At 35.3% G+C, this 17,379-nt stretch overlaps 1 protein-coding gene across 38 annotated transcripts in view; it reads left to right on the top strand.

Moving 5' to 3' along the window:
* The window catches only part of CAMK2D (calcium/calmodulin dependent protein kinase II delta), a 318,650-nt gene that overhangs the window by 257,919 nt on the left and 43,352 nt on the right, over nucleotides 1-17,379 (top strand). For 17 of the 38 annotated variants that reach the window (XM_032146242.2, XM_032146219.2, XM_032146183.2 and 14 more), the window contains 2 exons: nucleotides 3,359-3,400; nucleotides 5,797-5,845. In XM_032146242.2, the coding sequence (XP_032002133.1) occupies nucleotides 3,359-3,400; nucleotides 5,797-5,845 (91 nt within the window). Of the gene's footprint in view, nucleotides 1-1,037; nucleotides 1,098-3,358; nucleotides 3,401-5,796; nucleotides 5,846-17,379 lie in introns of all 38 variants that reach the window. The other 21 variants (XM_032146144.2, XM_032146160.2, XM_032146120.2 and 18 more) reach the window with 2 other exon arrangements.

The following is a 17,379-nucleotide window of genomic DNA, read 5'->3' as shown; positions in this document are numbered from 1 at the left end:
TAAAATCATGGAGGTATATTCCTTTAGAAAATAATAAATAAAATACCTAGATAATATAGTGTAAGAAAATGAACGTTACCTTACATTTTTGTTTGAGAACCATAATGTAAGTTGTCACACATGAGTTTAAAAGAATGTTGATTATTATTTTTTAGTCCTTGATTCTTAGTGCGCCCACTCAGTTGTAGTTTCTGGTTGCCACATGTCTACAAAGAGTCTTCTCTGTGGACTGTTAGAACACTTATTGACCCTGCAAGTTGCTTTTACCACACAGCTTCCACAGTGGTAATGATATATTCTTTAAAGTCAAATCCAGTTATGTTAAAGCAAAGGAATGATATTACCAAATATATTCTGCAGTGATAGCAGTAGCACATTGACAGAAAATGTAGTATTTTCCTCTTACACAACTGTAAAAATTGAAGTCCTTTTACATTCAACATAAAAAGTTTGATTTCCCCACTAATAATTGAAGATGTAATTTTTAAAGGAGATCTACACTTGTCATTTTTAAAAGCTATTGTGACACCAGCATTTTCTCAGAAGATCTAAATTTTAATTGCATAATTTAATTGCTCCTAAGCAAAGTAATGCTGGATCCCCAGAGAAAGATGGTCTATGTGTGACTTCAGGCTCAAGAATAAAATGAGGGAAGAAATAAATATATTTATAACTGTGAACAATTGGAAGCTTGGAAACAGAATCCAACTTGAAGAGTATGAGAACGGTTATATTCATTTCATACTCTGAAACCTGATTGGAGCTCCATTGTAGCAGCTCTTTGTTTGCTAAGGTGGCATAGCAACAGCAGACACGTCTGTTTTCTCGTTGCACCATCACGGACATGGTCCAGCCTGTATGTGACCATCGGAGACTAGCGATCATCATTCCTGTCAGTCATCACCATGTCTTTCACGTTCATCTTCAGTGGCTCTTTATCTTCATGTCTACATCTCCATGTAGACATGCTGCGTCTAGAGACATTGGCTACCAAGGGGTTTAAGGCATCTCTGTTTCTATTTTCTGCATACCCACAGATAAACAACAAAGCCAACGTGGTAACCAGCCCCAAAGAAAATATTCCTACCCCGGCGCTGGTATACCTGGACTCTTTGTAACCCTTCTTAAGTTCTTTACATTTTTTTTTTTTGTGATTTCTCTCATTTGCTTTCACTATATAGATACATATATATAAATATTTTATTTCGTTGGGTGTTGGGTTTTTTGTTTTGTTTTGTTTTGTTTTTTGCTTTCTACGATATGACAAAGTTCATTTCTTTTGGGTTTTTTTTTGGTTAAGTTAGTTGTCAAGCAGTGTGTTCTAACATGAGATTATCTCATTTCATTGTTGAACATTGTACTGATAGCTGTGGTCTCTGTAGTTGGAATTATTGCATGCTGCATTCAAAATACAGCGCTTTGGTTGCTCTTAGCTCTTCTGATGATGATAGTTCTAGATTATGCAAACAATGGTTTCTTCTTTTCATGATGCAAATGCTGACATCAAGGAGAGCTAATGGGATTGTTGCTAGACAACATAAAAGTAGACCTTATTCAGAGTTCTCGTTTCCCTCTTATTAAAATACAACAGGGCTTTGTAAGACTTCACTTTCTGAGATAAAGAGGCACTGGATAATTTAGAGCTTTCCGTTTATTATGTTTTAAATTAAATTTTCAGTGTTTCACTTTAATCCAAAGAATGAAATTGCAAAGAATAGAGCTTTGAATTATCAGTGGAAACCAGTTATGTCTATCTCAATCAAATCCACACAATTAACAACTAAATTAGTCTAACACTTTGAGATGGTATTATGTTAAAATTCAGAATTTGAATATTGTCATTCAGTGCTCTCTGAGTTCCATAACATTTTCCCTAAACTATTTCATATTTTGATTTATGATTTTCAGAAATGTTTTTCAATTATTTGCTGTTCTCGTACTGTTATTCTAAATAAATTTAAAAATGTTAGGGAATCATTTCACTTGAGTTAACCATGAGGCTCCATTTGACACATCAAGATAGCAGGTTATCTACTAGTAAAAAACAATGTTGGCCGGGTGCAGTGGCTCACGTTTGTAATCCCAGCACTTTGGGAGGCCGAGGCGGGCGGATCACGAGGTCAGGAGATCGAGACCACGGTGAAACCCCGTCTCTACTAAAAGTACAAAAAATTAGCCGGGCGTGGTGGCCGGCGCCTGTAGTCCCAGCTACTTGGAGAGGCTGAGGCAGGAGAATGGCGTGAACCCGGGAGGCGGAGCTTGCAGTGAGCCGAGATCGCGCCACTGCACTCCAGCCTGGGTGACAGAGCGAGACTCCGTCTCAAAAAAAAAAAAAAAAAAGTTGATCACAGCTGTAGCCAAGGGAAAGGGAGAATGGAAGCAATGGATATGTCTCTCAATATTGCAGCAGTGTAAACCGTAGTGGTGGGGGAGTGTCCACGGTTGAGAACTCCCAGTGGGTTGCAGTACCTCTCCATTGCCAAGATGTCACATAATGAAAGTGCCAAGCATGTCACTGATGTATGCATATTGAATCTTTTTTTACATCAGTTATTTGAATGTTATTCTCCACTTGGGAATATTTCTTTGCTTTCTGATAGAAAACAATAGAAAAACCAATACTTTCTTCATAAAAAAGCATGACTTTACAGCCAAATATCATGTATATATAGTCCATAAAGTAGAAGTTTTTTTAGATATGAATTAATACAGGATTTAATAGCAGTATGCCTCAAATTATAGTGATTACATGATTAGTTCTAGAACCTTTTAAGTAAACTTTTTAAATGATCCTTAAAATTTTTTTATGGTCTTTTGAAGTGGATTCTTTCGTATAGTCTTTTTTTAAGTGTTGTCCAATGGCTCTAGATTTTATAAGGGTATTCAGTTACATATTAATTAATGATACTATAATCAAGTTTCAAACCAATGTAACTGAAAAATATCTTCTCTGAGAATTTGAAATCATCTCAGAGTTTTAGCTCCAGTGTCCTTGGCCAGTTCTCTATGGGACAGACGTTCACAGGTCACTCATTAAAGAAGAAAGGAAAGCATAGGATTAAGTGAAACAGCGAGTGCCTCTTCAAATCTCTAAATATCAAAGCCTTGTTTGAATGCTGATCAAGAATAAGGTCTTTTGCATGCTGCTTCTGGGTAGGGAGGTTCCTATCTCATGGGCGCGCCAGGGAAATCTTTCATCAGAGATATTGTCAGCTGCAACTCTGACAGCAGTTAACATCGCTTTAGCTCTTGTCACTATTTCATTTTGTCAGCTGGCTCACTCTGCTCTGTCCTTCACACTAGAAAGAATGTACTTACCAATGCGAACTGTTTCTTTCTCTATTTTGTTCTCACTCAGGAGCCCCAAACTACTGTAATCCACAACCCTGATGGAAACAAGGTATTCAGAAAGAATCAACATCATCTTGCTTTAACAAGACTATACATCTCATCAAATATTCAAAAAAATTAATTCATTATCTAAAAATAGGAAAGAAAATTCTAACCATTTTCTACCACACTTCCTTTTGGGCCTAATTTGTCTAGAACTATGGACATACTTCTTGCAAATAAAAATGAATGACATCTTGAAAGAGAAACTAATGTTACCATGAGTCAATAAAAGTCAGGCTAAACATGAATGAAGTCTTTATGTCAAGATGACTGTGTGTCTTAAGCAATTCCATCGGTCATTTTTTTCCCCATGACTTTGTGCTTTGTACTATAGATATGTTGTGCATGATATTGTAGAATTTCTGGCAATATCATTCCATTGTCTTCAAAAATATCAACTTGACTTTATAGGTTTTTTTTTTATTTAGTGTTACTTTTGAGTTCTATTCTGTTGTCAGAGTGGTGGTCTTTTTTTTTTTTTTGGTTTTTTGTTTCTTAATTCCTTGTTGGTGATGATGTTGTTGTTATTGTTGTTGTTGTTGTTTGGCATGAATTTGAGGCGAATCAAGGAGTTTCACTTTTTGTGAAATATGTTTGTTGTTGAGTAATATATATTCCAGTAACGGGGTTTAACAACTTAGGCTGAAAGAAGACTAAATGTTTCCTATACATTGTAAATTATTTGTATAGCATGTTAACTAAATAACAGCACTAGCATACATGTCTATAGGATGAAAGACCTTTTCTGAATGTATTCCATGTGTCCAATTTATTACTTTTCATATATTATTATGTCTCTAAGGGAAGAAAAAAATACTAAACTTTTCTCAAATATTAGATATAGTCATGCATCTTCTCCATATCAATGCTGTTTAAGACTTAGAAAGCACATTTTATCTTAAGACTTAGAAAATATATTTCCTCTCTGGTTCAACATTTAATTGATCAATATTAAAACCGTTAAAGTAAAAAACATGAAGTGTTATGTTCTTTAATATGAGATTTATTTTATAGTCAGGACACTGCAAATGGTCTAAGTCCCGAAAAGCCTTGAGGTAGTCAGGACCATTACATATGAGAACAATTTTTTTAATAGCATTAGCCAATGAAACGCCGAGCGTAACAGCTGGAATGGACACTTCAGTAGTTCTAGCTATATCATTTGTAAGAGTTGCTGCATGATAGTTCTTGCTTACATGAATTAGTTTAATTTTGCAGTGCATGGGTTTACCTCCATTTTCAGCTTACATTTGAATACTAGGTCACATTAAGAAATGCATGAAGATTGCTTTCTTTGGTTTTGTGTGTATGGAGACTCTGGGTACACCTTTAATTAGTTCCCTTGGTTTAAATATTGTCTATGATATTTATATAAATTATCACTTTTTTGAATATTGAAATGACACTGGCTGGTGTTTACATTATTTTCCAGAATCTGTTTTCCATTACTGAGCTATTGATTGGAAGTTTGTTTCCAGTTATTTTTGGCTCCAGTGTTTAATCATTCCAAGTAGAAAACTATGTCTTTCTTATGAATATTATAAAATTTATTTGCTAGAAAATATTTTATTCATACATTATTAATGAACAGATTTATCACACCATTTTAAGAAATGTATCTTAATTCTGGCAGTTACAGTGTACTTTTAAGTGTGCTTAACAATCTTCCACTTAATTTGTAGTTTTACAAAGAAAGAGCTTTGTCTTTTTATTATGGAAGTAGGTTTCTTATCAATAACAGCCAGTTGCTAATTTTGAAAAGAATGAAAAAAGTCTAATTGTCCTTGAAAGTAAATTATTCATTATAATTCCATTGTGTTGAGGACAAACATGAAAATTCTTCTCAAAAGTACTTTCAGCATATCTCAGCTTAACCCCCTTAGCTTCTTCATTAAATGATGTGGTGAAATGCTTTCTCTCTCTGTAAAGGTGTAAGGCATACAGGCCTTAACATAGTGCCTGACACAAAGAAGGTACTCTTTATTGATTAATTAATTGGGAATAAAAATTTTTTCTATTTTAAGTTTCAAATTCATTCGGCTAACATATTCAATTGCTTGTAAACACACAGAAAAAGCAAACCTTATAGGGCACTGTAACACCAAACACATCCTTACACAGTTTTTAAAATAAACTGCATACTTCCGCTGCTTCTACAAATCACCTGGATTTATACAGCTTCGGAGATTAGGCAACCAGAGTACTCCCTGTTTGAAATGTTTGCGGCATCAGACATTTTATTTCTGTTAAAAACCACTTAATGTGTTTGTCCATTTGCATGTCAGCATATGCACATAGCCTGCTGAAGAATTTTGCATGATATGTATGTCACTAGCCAATTTTTAAGGAGGAAATCAAGCTATTCGTTGCGTGCAACCTAAAAATGTGTTTTCTTCTCATCAGGAGTCAACTGAGAGTTCAAATACAACAATTGAGGATGAAGATGTGAAAGGTATGATTTAACCAGAAATGGAAAATCCTAACTCAGAGCTTCATATATATATAGGAAAAAAAAAGTGCTTCAAATAACTAATAAGTTTAGGAAGTAGGCCTATCCTAAAGTACAAAAATATTTTATTTATGAGTAAAAAATATTTTTATAAGTACATAATTATTTCAACGATATGTTACTTTTGTCATTTTTCATACATATTATTTTATATATTTTGAACTGTAGACATGTAGCATATTCTAGCACATTGCAGTAATGACAACTAATAATGAGTTACTAGTTATAGGAACATAACAAATTGTAAATTTGTCAGTTAAAAAGTAATATAAAATGTATACACATTGGGTACATTCATAAAACCCATCTGGAAAACAATTTATATTCAAGGATACAGTATAAAAATAACTTTTTAACTTTAGTCGTCTCAAATAAGTATCAGTAGAATTTTCTATTTGGCCGCCTTTTTATCCTAGTTTTTTGTGTACATTCCAAAGGTATTCTTGACCTCCATTCACCTTGGTTGCCAAGGTTCTTTTAGCTACATGTATGAGTCATTGGTAGTGTTTCTACAGACATCTTCTCAGTGGCCCTGCACACACATACTGAACACACATTTGCAGTTAGGTCACCTCCTTTGGCCACATCACTGTTTTAGAAGTATTACTTTTGTATCAGTTGCATTTGCAGTTTTATGTTGTTTTCGTAATTCATTGTGTATAACTACAGTCGCTATAGACCAGTTGTCTAGAAGATATTCTGACAAACAGCAGTAACAGTAGGATATTTGAAACAGAAATATTAAAGGAAAAGAAATATAAATTGGGAGCAATGATCCATAAATTAAACCTCATCTGAAAAGATTACTTACCTAATAGTATCACCATAAGCTTTAATTCTAAAGGTAGTGTTAATACAATAAAGTCTTGTAAAGTTGTATTCATGTTTTAGAATAAAGGATTTGGAAATGCTCAGGTCAAGGAGACATGGGGTCAATTTAGGAAGTAAAAATGGCTGTAGATCACAACTTGCCAGTCAGCTCTGCTGACTTTTTCCTTTCTGTTTGAATAGAACAGCTGATGCTATTAAAGTGTACTCTCTATTTATATAACTAAGCACACTGACCTAACTCTGCCAGAAGTAGTCAGTCATTATTTTTTACAGTGGAAAGGTAGATAGCTGTGTCAAGAATTTTATTTAGTAGGACTATTCATCTCACTCTTTGCACTGAAGCTAAAATTTGAACTGAAGTAGTTTTATGAATCATTGATACCAGTCATACTAGATAAAAATATTCTTTTTTTTTTAGCCAAATAAATAGATATGCCATTTAGCTTTCCCACTGATTCGGGAAGCATTATCTTTGTGTTTTGGATTCATTAGCTCTTTAAGCTAAGCTAAATGTTTCATATGAATTTTCACATTCTTCCCTAGAGCAAGACCAAGAAAACTTGTTCATTGTCCACTGGAGAAACTGAATCTTTAAATAACTAAATAAAATTAGGGGAATACCAGCACCTCACTATATGCAGTTCATCTGCCAAGGAACGTGATTATGAGAAGGGTTTTAATACGTAGTCCTTCTCACCTGAATTTGGCATCCAACTGTACTAAGTATTGGTTCAGGATCATTGCTATTAATCTATGTAAACATTAATGTATAAACAGAATTCCTGGCAGTGTTACCTTGTAGTTTGTAATTTATTTTTCATAAAATGAAATAATAATATCAGTTCTTAGAAAACAGTTCTCCAATTCAAATCATATGGGTTTCATCTTGCCTCTGGGATTTCATAAATTGAAATAGTATTTGTATTTATAGTTACATTGAGTCTATATACAACAAGTAGTAGAGAAATTCAGCATCATATTGAGATCAAAAGAAATGTCCAGTTGATGGTTTAACCCAAAGTGCTTTGGTTTATTTCCTTAATAGATACATTATTTAAGTTTCTGCTTAATTTTACTGGTGTGGATCTGGGCAAAAATGTCATAGCCATAGCCCATTAGGACTCATTTGTGTACTCTGTAAGACCCAGACAGCCTTTTGGAGACTAACCCTTTTAATATTGAATGATATCAGAAATCTTTAAGACTAGAAGACACTTTGAAAGATTGCCTAGGCACCATCATTTTTACTGGGACAAGTGGTACATAAAATGGTCTTAAATGATTTTAAATTATTTATTATGCTGATGATCTGTTTGTGTGGGAATATCTCCACTTATCAGTGCGTGGTCCTCAAGAAAGACCCTATATTTGAATAATTATGCTCTCTTATTTTTACTTTAGAATTGCTGTGGCTCCCAGTAGCTTGGTAGGGAATGTGTTTATTGTCCAGCTCTGTTGAAACCCAAATTTACCCATATCTAACATCCTATAACTAACATCCAAGAACTCACAAGTACTATCAGTTAAATAATCTGACCAAAACTGTATCCTATCTACAAAACCATGTCATATCTACAAAATTGTGTGTCTTCCACAGACATACTTTTCAACCTTCTCTTTTCTGTAGACAACATTGTGATCAGTGAGACACCACACTTTTTGACATATTCTTAAAGGCATACCCCCATACATACTTCTGCATGCGAGCACATGCTCTACCCGTTGCTGCTGGCTGCCTCGGCTATAGTGCATCTAACACCAGCACCTAGACTTACATTGTTTTATGGTGGTACATGATTCCTTGAATACCATGTCACATGCCTCCCATACCAAGGCAGTGCACATTCTGCACCATCCCCAAGGACTAACCTGGCAGGGACAGCTTCTGTGTCCCTCTCCAATGTAAAGAAACATGGAGTTGCTGGAGGAGGGGATTAAACACTGTGGTGACCTGGTCAAAGGAAGAAATGAGGTAAACTAACAACAAAGTTTTTCTTTTTGGCCTCTTTGAATGGGAAAAGGCAGACAGGCCAGCTATTCTCAAAGATAAAAGAAAGCAAAAGTAGTCAGAGATTAATAGTTCCTCAGTCTGGAGCACCTTAGAAAGCCAGGATTTAAAGGCCCATTTTCCTTCAGCTCTTCTTATTAGTTTCCATTGAGAAATCATGGCCCCAGTCTGTGTAATACTTTTGAATTGTGTCTAGGCTTTTTCTTCATTCAGCAAATATTTATTGAATCCCTTCTGTTTACCTGAGTTCCATATGCTTCTCTTTTTTTTTTTTTTTTTAATTATACTTTAGGTTTTAGGGTACATGTGCACAATGTGCAGGTTTGTTACATATGTATCCATGTGCCGTGTTGTTTTGCTGCACCCATTAACTCGTCATTTAGCATTAGGCATATCTCCTAATGCTGTCCCTCCCCACTCCCCCCACCCCACAACAGTCCCCGGAGTGTGGTGTTCCCCTTCCTGTGTCCATGAGTTCTCATAGTTCAATTCCCACCTATGAGTGAGAACATGCAGTGTTTGGTTTTTTGTCCTTGCGATAGTTTACTGAGAATGATGTTTTCCAGTTTCATCCATGTCCCTACAAAGGACATGAACTCATCATTTTTTATGGCTGCATAGTATTCCATGGTGTATATGTGCCACATTTTCTTAATCCAGTCTATCGTTGTTGAACATTTGGGTTGGTTCCAACTCTTTGCTATTGTGAATAGTGCCGCAATAAACATACGTGTGCATGTGTCTTTATAGCAGCATGATTTATAGTCCTTTGGGTATATGTGCTTCTCTTTTTGAACTAGCCATATTCAAGAGATTTGAATGCATCAGAGTCAAAATGCTGTTTCCTACCCTTTATATGAATCTTGTTATGCTATAATGTAGGCCCATTTATCTTACTTAATACAATAACTATCAAGAAAAATTAGTGAAACCCAACATATATGCAGGTTTTACCTAAAAAAAAAAAAAAAACTCAGTGAAACCCAGGAAAAAAGTGAGACCCAATATAAATACATTTTTTAAATCTAAAAGTTATTTTATTTCCTTTTTCTTAAAAACCTTCAACATTTAGCTCTAACCACATTTTCTTCCCAAGCTCATATCATCCTAAGAGACTTGCATTGTTTTACAACTCTTCTTTTTAAAAAGCTTCCAGAGTTCATTGTTTTCTTTCTCCAAGGCAATGTGTTGACACCCTAGTGTTGACCTTTGGAGCAGCTTTCTAATTTTGTTCAGTGTTTAAAACCAAATATTATCTCTGATGCTATGTCAGGAAACTCAGCAGCAAACTCAGTGTCATGAAGACTTACTAATAGTTTAAAAGCAAATGGGAGTCTGGGAGTGGTGGCTCACACCTGTAATCCCAGCACTTTGGGAGGCTGAGGCAGGCAGATCCCTTGAGGTCAGGAGTCCAAGACTAGCCTGACTGACATGGTGAAACCCTGTCTCCACTAAAAATACAAAAATTAGCTGGGCATGGTGGTACACACCTGTAATCCCAGCAACTCGGGAGGCTGAGGCATGAGAATCACTTGAACCCGGTGGGTGGAGATTGCAGTGAGCCAAGATTGTGCCTCTGCACTCCAGCCTGGGTGACAGAGTGAGACTTTGCTTTAAAAAAAAAAAAAAAAAGCAAATGGGAGTCCTAATAAAGCATAATTACCATCATGGAAGCACTGTGGTAACAACTGCCCATCCTATACTAAGAAAAAAAGTTTTCTTCTTACAACTAACTAACTGGTGTTTTCAAAATATACAATTCTTTAGGCCAAAAATTGTTGAAATAGTCATTTCCATTTTTAATCAATTTCCAGTAAAACAGCTACTTCCATTAATTTAAGCTATCATCATTAGCTCTTAATTAGCAGTTAACAGTACAAACTGCACTCCTCGCCAGGGGTGTGGGTGTGCCTAGAGTCAGTGATGTGTAGCAGTTCTTTCCACACTGTATACACGTGAAGACCGTCCTTTGGTTTGTGGCTGTAGCCACAGTTTGCAGGACCTGTCGCTGTATGCCACAATGCTTCTCTGCCTCATAACCCATCCAGCACCATTGTTCAGAGTCACCCACTTCCTCCTGATGGGTGTGTGTCCATATGGTCTATCTGCTGCTGTTTCCCAGCATTCCTGTGCAGCATTTGTTGAAGTTGGGCTCCTGTATGCCCTTGTGTCATTTCTGTCACCATCCTGTTTCCAGTATCTCACTTCAGCTCACCATTCACCACGAGCTTGGATCTCTTGCTGCGTTTCATCCTTCTTACACATCTAGGAAAGTGGAGCCCTTTACAACAAGCAGATTCTATGGCTATGAGACTGTGTGTGGAGACTTCATCCTTGTTGAATTCCTTTTTACTTTTCCTCATTACTAGGTAGTAGTAATGAGGATGTTTGCAAAAGTCTCAATTAAGGACAAAGTTGTCGGCACCCTTATTACTTGAATGGTGATTCATATTTGATGACCTGGATATCGTGGTCTCAGCTAATTTGTAGAATCACTTGATTAATGAGCTCTCTGTGTGGGTCTTCTATAAATATGTATATTAGTGAACAGTATGATGACTGATTACCCAGATTCAACTATTCTTAAGTTCTGTTTGATCAATGAAAACCTTCTTTTCTGTGTGGGATTTCCTAAGGCAGATGATCTCATGATACTGATCTTCTTGTTATCTCCATGTAATTTGTATTTCAGGACCTGTCTTGCATACATTTCTCACTTCCAGAAAAATCTGCAAATTAAGAAACTCTTGGGTATTTTATTGAGGGACTTTTGATAATTATGTCGTCCCATTAGGTTAAAAATGTCTTAGAGGAAACTGTAGTGTAGTGTATAATAACTTCTTTCAGGTTTCTAATCCAAAATTTGATTTTACAACAAGTTTATTTAGAAAAATTACTGTCTGCATATACTACCTGCTGATTTTTTAAGTGTTGTATCAGAATTAGTAACTTATAGGACTGATGCAGAATTTATTCTATTCCACCACTAATGTAACACAGTTTCATTTTCTCTATTTTTGTATATTTCTTCTATTTTACCTCTATACTCAATTTTTCTCTTTATTGCTTGCGTCCTGCCACGTTATCCTAAGTTTTTCAGTGATAACCTCAAGCTTTTTTAGCCCTGCTAACAAAATACAGGGTCAAACTGTTGCCAACCCCATTTTAAAACAAGGTCCAAAATCAAGATAAATGGAACCAACAAACAAAAACATGTAACTTCTCATTTTAACATTAGGAAAACATCAGCTCACTCTATATTAATAAAGTTTCTCTGCTCAAAATTTCTATAAATAGCTTTTCTTGTGAGTTTGTGAAACCCTGTAATGAGTTTTAGAACTATCCACAGCAAAAATAATGTAGCATTATTTTATTAAAAACTACATAAACTCTAAAGGCATATGTATGCTGTAAGATTTCTTCCATCAGATTCTAAACTTTGAGCTATCAGTTTTCAAACTGTGAATTCACTTTAAGAATTGACTTTAAGAATTCAGAGTTTAAAAATCTGACATTTACCCACTTATACCTACTGTTCCATTATCGAAACGCTAAGCATGTGGGAGTTATTTATATCCTACTGCTCAAGGTCATCGCTAAGGTCTGATTTTCCACTCATGCAAAAATTCAAAAAATTGCAACCTCCAGCATAAATGGGTTAACTATTCATAGATATTACTTTATGTGGGAGTTAAAAATATAAGAGGTAATCAGACTCACACTTTGTGTAATCAAAAATTTCATAGTTATCCAAATATAACTTACTTTATAATATAGTTACATAAATGTTGATTATAAAACTTTCTCATTTTTGTTCATATATCTATTTTTCCCATTACCTAATAAAAATTGTCCAATTTAATAAGCTACTAAATCTAAGGTTTGTGTAAATTTTAAAATATTATTCCTTCTATCTTCTTTATCTTTTCAGATTATGGCTTTATCACTTTTTTTTAAGTGATGTAAAATGTAAAATGTCAGCAAGGATCTGATTTGAATCTGAAATCTATACTGTTTCTAGTTCTAACCTTTATCTAACTTGCTTTGAGCAAGTTGCATAACTTACCTGTGGCTCAGGTTTCCTCATAACAGCAGAATTTAGATATTGAAATCAATAATACAGACCTTTAAGCTCTTTTTCTACTCTATTGTGATGCAGTACTATTAATAGATTGTTGTAAGATCTCTTCTATTTTAAAAAATATATAAAATGATACATTCTAAGATAATACATATTATTATAAAACAATTAGATGTTAATAATATAAACTATTCAAGCAGTCATAGAAAGACATTTAACTCAAAGTTTAAAGAAACAATACATTGCTGCAGTTTTAGGAAATCTTATTAAAATTGGGAAAAAAATGGTGTTCACTAACCTGAATATCCAAAATGTTATCAATAGCACTATAGGACTATAAAGTTACTACTTTAAACACATTCCAGTGAGAATTATTATGAGGTCAAATTTTATGTTTCTAAAGTTTCCATACAAAATTTCTTTAATATCTAAAATTAAATTAATATTTGAGCTCATTCATTTCTATATAGAAGTTAAATCCTAATTATTTGCTATGTTTTTATTAACTATGACTTTTATGTAATTCTGAAATTATTTATTAGAATAAAATAATTGCTTGAGTGAAATAATGTCTCCTTTGCTGAGTTTGTATTACTTTATACTAATAAATATATCTATAAATTATGTAAAGTTATATGTCTATATCATGATTCTTTTTGTGAGTAAGTGGAGTGGCCCTAATTTTATTTTCTGCAGTGGATTTCTGCTATAACCCCCTGGATTTGGTCAGGAGGAATTAGGTCTAAAGTATTTAAGAAATTAATCTTAATCCTGTACAATTTTAATATCCCACCAGGTTACAGGTGATTTTATCTCAAGCTAATATGATAGATGATAAAGTAAGAAAAAGTAAGATATTAGCAAGTAAAAGCAGAGAAGACATTATTCAGTGAGGAGCTTAATGAAAGAGCCTATGTAGAAATAAAGAATTTTTATTTTTCACATCTGAAACAGTGGTATTTTCGTTTTTCAATTTAGTGCAACAAATATTTTATGAACACCTGTAATGTATAGTCTTCTAACTAGACTCTAGAAGATTTAGAAAAGAAAGATGATTCTACAAGATAATGTTGCAGGCAAAGACACAAATGATTGAGGGAGTTTCAAATGGACTGGGCTAATTCTGAGTGGATTATAGGGACTGTATTCTAGCATAAACCAATAGAGAGTGAATAGTGATCAACAGCACTTAACTACAATGGTTGTATTCAGTCCAGGTAGGGAAACTCAACAAGGCAGCTTTCCTAAACATTTCCAAGCTTTGTTGTTATATTAAAAAATAATTTAACAGCATTGGCTATCATGTAAGTATAGCATCAGGAAGCAAGAGATTGGGGATAAGAAAAACATAAACATGCCAAGGGTTCAGGCTTAATATTCTTGTACTTGGAGGTATTTTTGGCCATAAGGTAATAATGCAGTCAGTGTATTGGATAGATGTAATGGCACACATTTTCTGTCTGTATCTTTGCTGTGAGTTTTCCTTTCCAAAGTTCTGTAATATATTAAAACTGAAATATTGAGTTTTCTTAATAGTTCTGAGGTAAGAAAAGATTATAATCACCCGAGCACAGTGGCTCATACTCGTAATCCCAACATCTTGGGATGCTGAGGCCAGAGGATCTTTTGAGGCCAGGAGTTTGAGACCAGCCTCGGCAATATAACAAGACCCCATCTCTACAAAAAAAGAATTTATAAAAATTAGTTAGGCATGGTGGCACACACCTGTAGTCCCACCTACTCGAGAGGCTGAGGCAAGAGGAGGCCAGGAGTTCAATACCACAGCGAGCTATGACTGCACTACTGCACTCACTCCAGCCTGGATAACAGAGCTAGACTCTGTCTCTTAAAAAAAAAAGTAAATCAAAGGAGGAACTACTTAATCTCTTTTTTGTGACTTTCTTCTGAAAATTGAGTTTATAGAAAGCTGGACTAATCTGAGAGAGTTCATTCACTCTTCATATCTCTTCACCAATGGTCATTCTGAAAGGACTCCTCAAAGATATAACTCCTGAACTTAGCTTTAAAGGGGAAGTTACTATTAACCAGGTGAAGAAGGTGCAAGAGGAGAAACATTCCCAATAGAAGGCACAGAAACAAAGCATGGTATGTCTGAAGTATTGCAAGCAGTCAGGGTATTACTGAAGAATGAAATGCAAGTTGGAGAGTGGTAGCAGATCAAGCTTGAGAGGAGGGAAGGTGCTAGTTATGGGAGCACTGAGCCATATGAAGGAGCTTGAGCTGATCTAATATTAAGAGATGAGAGGCATACATCATAGACAAGGATGATTCTGCAAGATAATGTACCAAGCACCTGAGGAATATCAGAAAGTTTTAAGCAGAGGAAAGATGTGGTAAGATGTCCATAGGTAGAACACTGGTGATTCTGTGGCATATGTATTTGAAGGCTATAAGACCAAAGATGGTTAGACCAGTTTTAAGACTATGTCTAAAGGGAGATACACAGTCAAGGAAGGGTTGAGTTTTGTTTTGTTTATGTTTTAGGATGAATGAGTCTAGATCAAGTTTGTAGGCTAATGATAAAGGACAAGTAGGAATGAAGAAATTTGCTGATCATTTTTACATTTATTTAGTAAGTTACTCTTTCAGCAAATATTTAGTGAGGGACTATTGAGTGCCAAGCCCTGTTAAAAGTGCTGGATATTCAGAGGCAACAACATAGATAGGATTTCAACTTTCATGAAAGTTAGATTTTAGTGGGCAGAAATAGCTAATAAACAAGGCTCATAGTTTCTACCAAAGACTTACCCTTGGGATAAAAATAATCACAGAGGGGGTGGAGCCAAGATGGCAGAATAGGAACAGCTCCGGTCTACAGCTCCCAGCCTGAGGGACACAGAAGACGGGTGATTTCTGCATTTCTGCTTGAGGTACCAGTTTCATCTCACTAGGGAGTGCCAAACTAAGCTTCATAAGTGAAGGAGAAATAAAATACTTTACAGACAAGCAAATGCTGAGTGATTTTGTCACCACCAGGCCTGCCCTAAAAGAGCTCCTGAAGGAAGCACTAAACATGGAAAGGAACAACCGGTACCAGCCACTGCAAAAACATGCCAAATTGTAAAGACCATCGAGGCTAGGAAGAAACTGCATCAACTAACGAGCAAAATAACCAACTAACATCATAATAACAGGATCAGATTCACACATAACAATATTAACTTTAAATGTAAATGGGCTAAATCCTCCAATTAAAAGACACAGACTGGCAAACTGGATAAGGAGTCAGGACCCATCAGTGTGCTGTATTCAGGAAACCCATCTCACGTGCACAGACACACATAGACTCAAAATAAAGGGATGGAGGAAGATCTGTCAAGCAAATGGAAAACAAAAAAAGGCAGGGGTTGCAATCCTAGTCTCTGATAAAATAGACTTTAAACCAACAAAGATCAAAAGAGAAAAAGAGGGCCATTACATAATGGTAAAGGGATCAATTCAACAAGAAGAGCTAACTATCCTAAATATATATGCACCCAACACAGGAGCACCCAGATTCATAAAGCAAGTCCTCAGTGACCTACAAAGGGACTTAAACTCCCACACAATAATAATGGGAGATTTTAACACCCCACTGTCAACATTAGACAGATCAATGAGACAGAAAGTTAACAAGGATATCCAGGAATTGAACTCAGCTCTACATAAAGTGGACCTAATAGACACCTACAGAACTTTCCACCCCAAATCAACAGAATATACATTTTTTTCAGCACCACACCACACCTATTCCAAAATTGACCACATAGTTGGAAGTAAAGCTCTCCTCAGCAAATGTAAAAGAACAGAAATTATAACAAACTGTCTCTCAGACCACAGTGCAATCAAACTAGAACTCAGGATTAAGAAACTCACTCAAAACCGCTCAACTACATGGAAACTGAACAACCTGCTCCTGAATGACTATTGGGTACATAATGAAATGAAGGCAGAAATAAAGATGTTCTTTGAAACCAACGAGAACAAAGACACAACATACCAGAATCTCTGGGACACGTTCAAAGCAGTGTGTAGATGGAAATTTATAGCACTAAATGCCCACAAGAGAAAGCAGGAAAGATCCAAAATTGACACCCTAACATCACAATTAAAAGAACTAGAAAAGCAAGAGCAAACACATTCAAAAGCTAGCAGAAGGCTAGAAATCACTAAAATCAGAGCAGAACTGAAGGAAATAGAGACACAAAAAACCCTTCAAAAAATTCATGAATCCAGGAGCTGGTTTCTTGAAAAGATCAACAAAATTGATAGACCACTAGCAAGACTAATAAAGAAGAAAAGAGAGAAGAATCAAATAGATGCAATAAAAAATGAAAAAGGGGTTATCACCACCCATCCCACAGAAATACAATCTACCATCAGAGAATACTACAAACACCTCTATGCAAATAAACTAGAAAATCTAGAAGAAATGGATAAATTCCTCAACAAATACACCCTCCCAAGACTATATCAGGAAGAAGTTGAATCTCTGAATAGACCAATAACAGGTTCTGAAATTGTGGCAATAATCAATAGCTTACCAACCAAAAAGAG

This window comes from Hylobates moloch, unplaced genomic scaffold (assembly GCF_009828535.3).
Source record: "Hylobates moloch isolate HMO894 unplaced genomic scaffold, HMol_V3 SCAFFOLD_3, whole genome shotgun sequence".
Classification (NCBI taxonomy): domain Eukaryota; kingdom Metazoa; phylum Chordata; class Mammalia; order Primates; family Hylobatidae; genus Hylobates; species Hylobates moloch.
This window is presented reverse-complemented; position numbering and strand designations above follow the sequence as displayed.